This window comes from Stegodyphus dumicola, chromosome 4 (assembly GCF_044657685.1).
Source record: "Stegodyphus dumicola isolate Sdum_Otavi_A_Nest chromosome 4, ASM4465768v1".
Lineage (NCBI taxonomy): Eukaryota > Metazoa > Arthropoda > Arachnida > Araneae > Eresidae > Stegodyphus > Stegodyphus dumicola.
This window is the reverse complement of record NC_140771.1, coordinates 115,547,479-115,560,699: the sequence shown is the minus strand read 5'-3', so window position 1 is coordinate 115,560,699 and position 13,221 is coordinate 115,547,479. Positions and strand designations below refer to the sequence as shown.

Genomic DNA, 13,221 nt, shown 5'->3' with positions numbered 1-13,221 from the left:
CTAGTTACGTATACTCAACAACAGAGATCTTGAAATTTAGAGAGAAGCTACGCCGACTTTCTCTCCTAGCCTCGAGAATCACTTTAGATTGCAGTTAGCCTTTTACTAGTCAAGTATACTCACGTAATTAGAATAGTTTGAGCTAAAACTTGATAGGTTTTGAGAATGCTCTAAGCCCTTTGCGTTTTATATTAGCTTAAATCTCGCTAGCAGTAAAGACTGAACTGTAAGCATAAGCAGTGCAAATTGTTAAGTTTGAAATTTTAATAAAAAAGTTGTTTAAAGCTTTTGCTAAACAGGAGTTTTTTGGATAGACGAGACGTGGCAGTTTCATAAGACACCAAAGTTAATGTATCAAGCATTGGCTTCCTTATAATTATACTGATGATCCATTAATTACTGATGTGGGAAGGTGACAATTAACCTCCATGTGACTAAAGAATGACGGTATGTCTATACGCCGCCCGGGAACCAATGACTTTCTCAGGAACAACTGTGTTTCTATAAACTTTTAATTTCACCTCTATCTAAATTTACTGCACTGGTTAACTCCAAATGACTTCTAAATTTTAGATCACAAGTAACAGTGACGAAGACGAACACTGGAACTAACAGTCTTAATTTTTGTACATAAGTGCTTGATTTAATTTGAATTTAAATACGACTTCAAATTATTACATTCCCCCACAGTTGTGATCTATGCGTTGACCCCCAGTGATGGTTAACCTGTTGTTCAGATACTAGCGACAAATAGCGTTGATAGTACCGATCTCATTCGATTTAGTTTTAATCCATAGATATTATGCTGCTCTTACATACGACATATAAGTTGACCGAAAGTGACCGTCATCTTGTAAGACGTGAACAAACTTTAACGAATCTCGGTTTCCTTCATTTCAGTTTAGATATTAAAACTATCTTTAGTGAAACTCTTTCCTTAATTTTCGTGCAAGAAACATCTTTAGCAGATTACTTCCAAAAATTTTCGACCGTAGTTTTACGTTACTCTATCATACAATATATCATCCTCTCGCCTTGATCAATGTTGCCGCGGTTCCCCGACAAAAGCCCACCGGACGAACGCGCAATAGACAAAAGGCTAGAAAAAAAAATCCGTCACTGTGATAATTGCCCAAGTGACAAATACCCACACCGATGAAGCGCACACTAATAAAAGCCCACGCAGATAAAAGCCCACATTGATAAAAGACCACATAAACAAAAGGACACATGATTTTTATCACTATAAAATGTATTTATAATTTTAATTATAGTAAATGGAGTATTCAGATCTGAATTTTTATGTCTCAAAAATACGTCTGTTTGGATATTTTGTCACTGTTTCATTTGTTTATTTTATTTGGTAAAAATAAAACTTTCTGGTTAAGTGATTAGCTATAATGTTTCGATCATAAATCTGAAAATGCATTTGATTATTTATTTACTTATTTAACATTGGTATATGTATGTGAAAATGAAAAACGTCATTGTGAAGTTCCTCACATGCTATTTTTTAAATAATATGGTTGAGATTATATAGCTGATGCTTTTGTCGCGTGCGCTTTCGTCCAGTGGGCTTTTGTCTGGTCACCGCCCCCCTCATATCCATTTCTCAGACTGTTGCCAGTCGGCAAAATGTGAGATATTTAATTTATTGCTCGAGTTTACTTATTGCATAAGTGCTTGATAAACTAAGCTATTTAAAAGCAATAAATGCACTTTTCAATACTTTAGTTTATTTTTTCATTCAATTTAAGTAGACATTTCTGACGCCGTATATTCTGTGCTTAGCATATATTCATGCTGTTTCTAAATTTTAATTTTTATACATTAAAACCCTCTAATGAACATGCTACAGAAAACACTTAATGAACAACTCGAAAAGAAAATTATTCGCGAATTTTGTATGTTCGTAAAACAGAAATTGTTGTCACTTTACTTGTGGGCCCACTAGCGGCCGAGCGGTAACGTCGCTGAACACTGGTAGTTCGGTCCGAGGTTCGAATCCCGCGAACGGGCTGGCTGCATGGTTATTTTCGTGGTTTTCCCCATGTGTAACGTGTATACGAGCCAGTTTCCCTTAAAAAGGTCCTCCACGAAGGCATCCCTCCCTTAAGGCAGATAGCTCTCGAGTGCTGTGCCGTAATCTAATAAACCAAAACTAAACCAAACCACTTTACTTGCTGAAAATATTTAGAAGCTGAGTAAAACAGGAAATGAAAAATAGTACCTAAATATAAAATAACATACTGTCATGTTACGCTACTTAAAGCGCTAATTCCTTTAAAATTAAACTATATTAAACTCAGAGATATTTACCTGTTAGTATGAAAGACATGCTCTTCCTTGAAGACGGGATTTAAGCTGTTTTTCGCAGTCCGGGACAAGCGAAAGTTTTTCCTATTAGACGAAATGCTGAGCTTCACGAATGTACTATAATGATGAAGTGTACCTTTTTGGGGAAGATCTGATGCCTTCTCAAGGAAAACAGTAAGCCTAAAATATGCAAGATTACTTACAATCAAATAATTAACATTAAAAACATGAAAGCAGTAAACATATTTTTATTTGAAGCTCGTTTCCATTTGGATGGTATTTATGCTTATATAACACAGTTGTAAAATTTTAAATTGCGTAAATCGCAGATAGAAAGAGGATTAAAAAGCACAATTTAAACATTACTCAAATCTCAAAATCATTAAAACGATACTCAAATTCAAATATAAACATTTAAAACACACAATTAAAATACCGTTCAGAATTCCTTAAGTAATGTTTTAATTATTGTAATATGGTTATAAATTTCATTCTAAACATTTCAGACTAATGATCATTATGAAATCTTCATTTCAAAGATATCAGCCATTTCAGGACTTTCGTCCAATTCCAATGCAGCAAAACTGTAACTTTTATATCTCTTGTTCAGTTTCCTTTTGCCGATAGAAACACACAATGATCAACATATGATCTAATCAAATAAATTCGCAATATATCCCAGAAAATGGTCAGGAATCTTTCTAGAAACGTAAAATGATACAATTTCATACCAATTATGAATTGTACCTCGAATTTTCTCATAGTTAAATGGTGCTTTATCCTTCACACTCGTCTTCTTTTTTCCTAACTTCACTACGAACTCTTCGAGTAACTTTGCATGTGGTGCATAAAATCAAAGTAAGAATTAGTTTGAATGTTCTACGCCTGTGGATCGTTTGAACGTCTATCTGAACATTCTACGCCTGTGGAACATGATGAGAATATACACCATCTTCAAAACCACACTTTATAAATAGAATAATAACCACTATTATTATTCAATACAACAAGGCACTGGAGAAATTTCATGAAATGAAGTCCAAAACTTAAAGCATAAACAGTCTACAAATCATAAACGATTGATTAACATCTTACAATGAATACGTAAACTTAGACAAATTCGGAAATTTCGGAAATTTGCTTTTAAAACGTTTTTTTTTTTTTAAATTTATGGCTGTAACCTTTTTAAATTGCTTTTATACTAAGTATTCGGTGGCTTAAGCATTTTTCATCAGATTCTTTAGCTTGATCATCAGTTCAATGTACAAATACTTGGCGCTGCGCATTTCGTTATCCTCTAGTTTTGCTCAGCAGTGCTGCGTCTACCCTTCTGTAAATTGAGTATGCTCTATCTTATGCAACCGACTACAATGCCTCTAGAGGGGTGTCTTTAAATTCAGCAGTTTTTTTCGTGAGACCTAGCACAAAAGTATCAGCAGCACTAGCTTATAATGAAATGACTCTCTACATACAGCAATAACTTGAATAAAGATCCCTCAGTATTCCATCATTGGTACAAGTGCATCACTAATTCTCATAGGTGATATTATTATTAAAAGTATGCACACTTCTTAATAAACTAAAACGTGTCAGCAAAGTACAAATTATTATAGCAGTATGGATTTCATACACAAATAGAACTTTATGAAGAACAGAAAGCAATTAATAAATCAGGAATTCTTAAAGAGGGTTTCTTACATCGACCACTTTTAAAAGAATGGTTTTCTTCATCGGCATCCTTACATTTTTCTCTATAATATACAGCAAAAAGCGTAATCATAATACAAATCATTATGAATAAATAATTTAGAAAGAACTATCAGACTAAGAATATGAACACAAGTTCTGAAAAAATAGTTTACTAGATTTATATTTTATTATTTTTGTATTTTTTTAAATTTTACAAATATAAACAATTTTTCAAAGACAAAATCAAAGTTCCTAATTGCACAAGAGTTCCCTTTCTATCAATGCGCTTGGTGTTTTGTTGTAATTTGTTTTTAACATTTGGTATAAAATTGGTTAACTTAATTTTAAATCACCTAGTTCAAAAACATTCTTGTTTTTTGTAATAAAATATTGACTTGACTAAACCCTGCTTCCGCTAGATAAGATGGAGGAAACGTCAGTTATGGTGGTTTGGTTACAACTTTTTTTTTTCTACTTTTATATTTCTGCCGAATGACTTTTGAAATCACAAAACTATGTTTACGTATGTGTTTTGAGTAAAATTTGTATTTGAAAATCGTCCTTCAATGCAACCAGTTCTTGCGTCATAAAACCAGGATCAGATATATCGCAGCTCAGCGAATCTATAAACCAGACTGTACATTCAAATTTTCAGTGTTTTGGAAGTGAACGGTAAAATTGTCTGTGCAAGTGGCTTATATAAAATAATACATCCCCTGAAGAAGTTTTGTTTCCTTCGTAAACTTGGGTTCTGTTTCCTTATGTTCCTGTGTTTTCCTGTTTTATATTGCATAAAAAGTATATACGTCTTTAAAACACTGTATTGATTTTAAAAATATTGAATAATATTTGCGTATTTTCTTTATTTTTATATTATATTATTTTTTCTTAGCTACATGACATAGCTTTATATCAATGAATAATGTATACGGTATTTTTACAGCCTTCCTAGCGTGCCTTCGTGGTGTAGTGGTCTGTACTCTGAGCCGTTATTCCAGAGCTCCGTGGTTCGATTCCCGGCGAAGGCGATTGTTCATCTTTCATCTCTCTTGCTTCCAAAAAACTCCTAATGTCTCTACAAATTAATTATAATTTTTGCAATATTTGTTGTAATAAATAGGATTATTCAGTCTACCCCTTGATCCTCACTGATCCCCTTTAAAATTTTATCGACCCCTAAAAGTTCATTACCGATTCCGTTGGGAAGCCCTCGTCTAAATTTACGAAATATCAGTATTAAAATCTAAATTACTCGAAATATCAATCATCAGTAGCAATGCACATCTGCAATCAAACTTAATCTTCTTAACGGGTAATTTACACGGTTAAGTGTTGCATCGCTGTGTGCTTGAGAAATAGGTGTTTATAGATCGTTAGCATTACGGAATGGCAAGTTATACACCTGGATACACAACTCCATACGAAGAACTTCAGTTGTATTAGGTCAGATGACTTCGATACCCATTCCATATTTCTTCCTAAACTGATGCTCATGTGTCTGAATTATGTGTATCATCGTTGCCTCATACAAAATACAGGAAATACTGGCTTAGAAATTTAGCTAACTGCATGTTGAAAACAGTTTTTCTTACTTGGGGTGTCTCAATCAACGTATTACACATCTGGTATAGAACGGTTGCTGAGCGTATTGCGCTCTATAATGCTTCTGTCTGGGGCTCTAAAATTACTGTACAAATGAAAAACGTTTTACTGTCAATCAAAGACCATTTCCGTTGAGGGTCGAAAGAGCTTACCGAACCTCACCTACTGCTGCACTCTAGGTCCTGGCTGATCTTCTGTTAGATCTACTTGCTAAGAGGGAAGCTAATTATCAGCAATACAACACTTGCACATACTACCATGCTATGCGCATATGCTTAAAGTGATTATGAGAAACGTTTCCTACTCCCTTCATATCATTCTGCCAGTTATGATTTATGCCTAACTGTGAACAATTATTCGCCTAACAGCAACCGAATTACAGTCTGCACTGATGGTCTAAATGTCTGGTCTAACAGTCTGCTAAGAGATATACTGGAACAGGCTGCAGGTGCTGTATAATGGAAAATAATATGCCTGCCTATTCTTGAATTGTAGACTATCCAATAATGACTCCGTTTTTGAGACAGAACTGGTTGCCATCAGTGCAGCTATTACTCATGCCAAATTATTTTCGTCACTTATGTTGATTTTCTACGACTCGATTTCCAGCCTGGTAGCTATTGAAGGGACCGAAGCAAAAGCCCATTTGTCAGGATGTACAAAGTGACTCCTTGCGTTTCCAATCTTCATCAGGCCACACTTGAGTTGGGTCCTGGCTCACACAGGAATAAAGGGCAATTGAAAGACTGAGGAGATAGCTAAGATTGCAACCACATTTCCAGATGTTTCTAAAAAAGATATTTCTATCCCCGTTTCCCATCTAAAGAAGCGTCTTAACAAATGGAAAGAAAGCCGGAACACAGACTTAGCGAGAAGAATATTCAGGTTTTTTTCGCAGTCTGTATCAATTTATTAAATACCAGTTTATTCGTCACACAATACTTCTTTGCACATTTTGTACTTATTTGTACCGTTTTCGCTACAGAGATACTGACCAGACCTACTGCGGGGATATTGGTAGACCAGATCACTTAATCTTTGACTGTCATTATAAAAGCTCTGTGTATCTCAAAAAACCAACAGATACTCACACTTCCGCAAGGGCCGAGAACACAGCAAATAATCCTACAGCTCAAAAAAAAGTAGCGCAGATCATTAGTTTTGCTTTCTGTTCGCTGTAATTCTCCAATTTCGTCATGGATTTTATAAGTCTCTAAAGCTCTCTTTAATTAATAGCACTGGTACTGCTATGCTATTAAAGGCTTTGCTTCTAAATTTTCTAATACTCATATAGGTTTCAATACCTGTAGTTGCATTGTTTCCTCTACAGAATTTTACTGTATTATTTTATGTATGGAGCTTCAGTATATATGGTTTCTTTCTCTTCCACTTTTATTCTATTTTTACTGTCTTCTAGAATTTATATGCGTAGTGTATTTGTGGACATGTATTTTTTAATTTTTACTGTAATTTAGAATGTTTATGTGTAACATTTATATGTATATATGTATTTTTCATAAATATGCACACGCACATGAGTTACATAAGTGTATATGGATGGAGTGAGCAAAAGTAGAGTGGACTACTCCTCTGCTGCCTAAAGTCGGCCTCTATGTACTAATGCATATATGTATATGCACTCACACAATATTATTGTTTCATACGAATTTTAATTTCACTTTTACAGATAGGCGTGCATGATATATTTATGATTTTATATCTCCTTGTATATATAATATGAATTACTCTGCTAATGCAATGGTCATACCTCTTTGTAACACTTAAGAACTGTAATACATTTTTGTAAAATGCATGAATTCAACATAGCATTAAATACTGGTCAGCCATCATCCCGAACCTAGGGTACAGTATGGCAGGTATATTTATTCTCTCCGCTAGGATAGTCTCAAATTCTGTGCAGCGTTCACACCCGTGTCGAAAGTCATCTCGGCTGTAGTGTTAATGGTAAGTCTTCGAGAAAATCAATTACTGTGATTCGTTAAGATTCCACTTCCAATTCCATTAAAGAATACAAGGTCCTAGGGAAGCAAATTCTCAAAATCCCTCATACCATATTCAGAAGCTAATGCTTCTGATGATAATCTTCTTGTTGTCATGATGAGTTTCCAAAAATTTATAAGTACGAATTGTATCAGTTTTATGGACATGTATTTTTAATTTTTACTGTCAAATAAATTTTAATTTACTGTCAAATAAGAAAATAAAAAGAAAAACTTCCTACTGAGAAGGAATTTCTCCTCGTTCATCTATAGATTATTAGCTAAGAAATCTGAATGTACAACCAGTGTGTTTACTACACACTGGTTGTGCTAGTGATATCTTCTGTGGTAATCCACTGATCTCAACCCTTGCATTAGTGTTACACTGTCCAGATGAGATAACATTTTATGCAAAATTTGCATATACGATCAAATGTAAGCCCACAGGACACGTTGATGTCTCTAGTATTGCACTGTGTGTGGGTCACCAAACAGGTGTTGGCTGAACTTGCACACTAGTTTTACCCATTAGTATTCCTAATCTCCAAAATTCTCTTCTAGGGGGATCCTCAACTGCACTATACAATGTACATCAATTATCCTTAACGGCACTATACAATGTACCATCGGCTCATGAATATAAATGTGCTATGTACCTATTGATTAGAAATCGAATGATATATGTATTGTAAATAGGTAGTACAGTATAGCATTGTAAATATGAAGCTGTAACCATGCACCCGCATATATTTCTACGTAACGTGACACAGTAAGGCAAAATATCAACCTAGAGTCCTATTATGAAATTAATAAGCACCCATTACTAATTATAACATTTTATGGATCTAGAGTTTATGTAAGTATATGAAGTAAGTTCCAAATGTTTATGTTACCAATGAATATTATGTACCAAATATAAGCGTATATACGCTTTTGTCTATATGCAATTGTGTCTGTATGTCCTTGTTTATATGTAATTGTATCCATGTATCTACTAGTATTATCACATATCTTGGAACTTTATAGTTAATATACATCTATTACGCACTGAATAATCATGCACCTAATGTGTCTGTACTCCAAAATGTCTGTATATATGTAGATGAATTTATGTTCTGTATATATGATAATGTAACTATGCATCTGCACATTTTATCCTGTAGCACGGCACCGTACCGCAAAAATCAAACTAGGGTCCCACTCTAAAATTAATTGCACCAATTATCTGTTCAGCATTGTATTAAGTACCTATTGTTAATGTATGTTAAAGTAGCACTTACCTAACGCTTGGGTACCCACTGATTACTATGTACCTAATACACGTGTTTTTATATCTCTGTACATAGGTTAATGTACTTAGGAAACAGCACAAATAATCCAGTAGCAAGACACTGTACCACACAGTACTAATCTAGGGTCTAACATTTAATTCACTGTACTAATTACTTATTCTAGCATAACATTGCGCACCTAATATTTCAGTATGTACATGTCGTGTATCTAATGATAATACTTCAAAGGATCATAGTGTACTCAACGTATGAATACACACGTTATGTATATATGCTACCGTATCCATGCTTTTGCATACACCTTGTAACATGACAATGTATTATCTAGTGTCTAACATTAATTAGCTTTAACGCCACTGTATTTAAGTACCAAATTTGTATGTATGTTTATGTATTAGTGTGTTAGCATAATGACTACGTATGGTTATCTAGATAAAGGTGGACGTGGCGCTATACCGATTAACCGTATTGGTAGAGGGGTTGTGCCCACGTCTTCGTCGCATGCCGCATGTACACCTTCTTCTGAGTCACGATTTTACTATGATAAGTCTCCTGACGGTCTTTTTGGAATAAGGTTTAGTTTGGTAAGTAAATTGTTTTCCATAAGCAGTTAAGATCAAGATTAAGATTAAAATATTCACTTAATTCAGTATGAGGACCTGAAAGGCATGCAAAAAAAGATTCAAAGAAAATATAATGATTTTACGGGAAAACTAGTACTGCTTATAATTTAAAGTTTCGAGATTAAAAGATAGTCTCAGTTTCTAAAGCAGGTTTTAAGAATAAATTCCTATTTTTTAACCTCTTACAAAGAAAGTGAAATATCATCTGTAGATTAACAGCATTCTAGAAACTCCTATATACAGAATTTCAGGTCGAATATTCACTAGGCTGTCTTTTTTATCGTCATCAGACCAGTGAGTTGGAATTTGTTCTTGATTTACAAAAATGTCCCTATTGTACAGACTTAAACATCTAGCAGATTTTTAATGAAAGAAAAGTCATACATCTCAACTAATTTTAATCATTCAGTCTCAGATACACATATGCATCTTTTGAATGATACTTCTAGATGTATCAGGGCACATTTATGCTCTGCCGCGTCGAGAATGCATTAGAGTAAACTTTATCAAAAAGAAGTAAATGCGTTTAAATACAATTTTTAAAATAATTCCTGATTAGTTGAACATTTTCACAAGCACCTCAGCAGTACTTCAAGGTAGCAAGAATTTTTGATACCTATTACTTTCAGACAGATTTGGGTCACTTAGTGCATCCTTTAAGATAACCCTGAAGAATAAACAATTTTGATAACTCTATCGAATAATGCGCAATGCGGCTGATAATTATTAGCACTAAACATTTTACTTTGGCTGTATAAATTAATCATTTGTGTATAGACTATGTCCTAGAAGCCTGAAACTAAGTAAATGAAATAAATCCAGAGCTTAAAAAAAAGGAAAAAATCAGAAATATAAATTTATATATACATCCAAACTCAGCTGTTCCGAAAATCAAAGAAACTCAGCTAACGAAAGCAGCTAAGAAACAAGTATCAGGCAGAAAATAATATTGTCAGAATATCCTACTAAAATTATCCGACTCTCAAGTAACATAATTCACAGCCTGCGCCTTCATTAGCAGTTAACAAGGTAACCTGATATAACAAGGTGATTTATGTTGATATTGTGAATGTACAAATGTTTATATACTTTAATACGCATAAGTTTAGCTTTGGTCCACTTTAAATAAGAAAGCATCTGAATACCATTTCAAAACGAAGGTTAGATGTATTTAACAAATATTTAAACGAAGTTGTTTATAATAAGTTAACTAATGCTCCACTTTGTAAAAATTCTGTATCTCTAGCATCGTACTTTTAATGAAACTTAATGATTCAAAATGTAACAGCAATAGTTCAATGAACTCTACACTCACAATTGAACCTCACCTTTGTTCTTGTTCATCATAAGCAGTGACGAAAGTTAAGTACCCGTATACCTCTAAATCGGTTTTTGGTGCTACTTGTGTTCCACCTTCTTTTTCGTTCCGTTCGGTCTCCACCTCTTCCTGCTCTTCTTCCACAGACTCAGTTTCTGCTATACCACTAAGGACATGCTTATCGAAAATGAAAGTATTCTTCTCTCTGCCAGTTTCTATGTCGTGTTGTACCACAGGCCTGAAATCATAACAACAAAAAAGGCTTTTCAAGAATGAAATAATAAAAAGCTACTTATAAATCAAACTTGGAATCGTGAATAGTTACACAGAAAAGTTCATGCAGGAAAATGAAATGCAAAACAAATATTTTATTCGCTTTTAGAAATAGAAAGTTGCAATGGAATACGCTCCAGACGGTAATAATTCTTTTACCATTTATAATAGATTTTTACAGATATCATGCAGCAATAGTTTGTTTTCAAGACGCATATATGTTACTAGCTAAGCTGAAAGAATCTAGCTTTACTAAAATTTTCTATCCCAAACTTACTACAGAAGTACTAGAAGATCCCCTTACTATCAATGGCGATGTATAGTTCACACAGATTATTTATAAAGCTAATAAATAATAAAGCAAAACTAAAAGGTTTATGGATCTTTACAGTTCACATAATGGTGCAAAACTGATTGACAACTCAAAGTTTTAGAGCAATTTAAACGACAAGCTGCAAGTTCAGATGAAAAAGCATTGTACTTTAAGTTAAGCGTATTGTTTTCTTTATCGTAAGGAAGGCGAATTACAGCATCTTAACGCTACAGTTAAATCAAAACTGGAAGTTTCTCTTACGAATTTTTAAAATGTCCTTAATAAGAACAATATTTTAATTTTCACGATTTCGTATAATAAAGGAAATTTTAGAAGAGAAATAAAACGCAGTTATGTTTGAAAAGAAAATTTATTTCTCAAATTTTTATTTCTCTGAATTTTATAAAATTAAAGATAATTAATTTTATGTCGTACAGTACATACAGTGTTTAGAACTAATAGTAATGTAGGCCTCTCTATGCTCTAACGTAAACAAATTGCATTTAATTAAATGATTCAAAAGAGGTGGCGTATTTTTTGTAACAAAAACAAGCAAGTCTAATTCTTGTTTCAAGTATTTTTGTAAACGTAGAATTCAATAAATTATTTTTCCACCGTTTTTAAGAGTTTTGAAATTGTAACATTTCCTTCGTAAATCTTCATTATCAGCTCTTTACATATTACTTAAAGCACTTAAATTAGCTCTACGTATTTCCACTGATCAGATTAATGATAGCTATGAAGTATACAGAAACATTAACTCAAAGTTATCTTCAAGCAATTTCGCTGATTCGTCATGATTTGACACAGCAAACATTGTAGATAAAATTTACACTGTATTTACATGTTTTCTCTACCGCAACTTACGCGCTTTCCTCAGATTCCAACTTCAGATTTAAAATCTTGGCCTTTCTTTACATTTTCAGTTGGCTTTTCTGCAGCATTCAGTGTTGCCATTCGGAAAAAATCTATGCACTTAATCTAAATGAATAACAAACTGCAATATTACTTATCAGAACTCCATGAATAATTCACCCTTATTATTGGATGTAATAAATTGTTTACAGTGTATATTACCTGCAATAATTAGTTGTTCATATAAAATGCAAATCAGACGGCTACTACTTCATTTCAAGATAATAATTATTAAAACAATATCATTTGTATTATTTGATATTTTTTCACGTGATCAAGGCGTTTGGACTCACCGAGAGTTGAGGATAACATTTGACTCACGGCCAGTCGATGATCCGTTTGAAATGAGAGATGTGACGTCAGTTGCACTGGTGGCAGGGATGGTGGACCAGCACCTCCCTCTTTGTTCTAAAGGTGGAATGTCATCATCTCCCGACGAAGAGCAACTGTCTGACTGGGAACGGCCGGGCTGGGTTACTACTGTATTGTAAACACCTGAAATCAATTGTCCATGTTCATACGGATGTTAAACAAATACAGATTGTTATCATTCTTTGGTCAGACTGAAACCTAAAACAGTTAAGAATTTTGCTAAATTAAAGACTAACCACAAATAATATAACCGTATCAGATTACAGGGGGATTCAAAATGATCAACGTGATTCAAGTGAATTTATTACCGAAAGTTGCGAGCACTCAAGAGACAAATGATGTATCAAATGAAAAAAAGCCTGCCGATATTTTTTCTAAACACTTTGAGTTACTCCATTTGGTTACAAGAAAAACTAAACCACGATTTCCATACTGAGCAGCGTTTCTCAATCTACGGTCCCCGAAGTCTGTCCTCGTGGTCCTGCCACATTTTCAATAAATAAAATAA

The 13,221-nt window shown here is 33.8% G+C and overlaps 1 protein-coding gene across 1 annotated transcript in view; it reads right to left on the bottom strand.

Annotated features, from left to right (window-relative positions):
• LOC118201691 (synaptotagmin-15-like) overlaps nt 1-13,221 on the bottom strand; it is a 94,888-nt gene that overhangs the window by 16,059 nt on the left and 65,608 nt on the right. The window contains exons 3-5 of the mRNA XM_035373833.2: nt 12,635-12,836; nt 10,851-11,078; nt 2,320-2,496 (exon numbers count right to left, since the gene is read on the bottom strand). Of these exons, the coding sequence (XP_035229724.1) occupies nt 2,320-2,496; nt 10,851-11,078; nt 12,635-12,836 (607 nt within the window). The remainder of the gene's footprint in view (nt 1-2,319; nt 2,497-10,850; nt 11,079-12,634; nt 12,837-13,221) is intronic.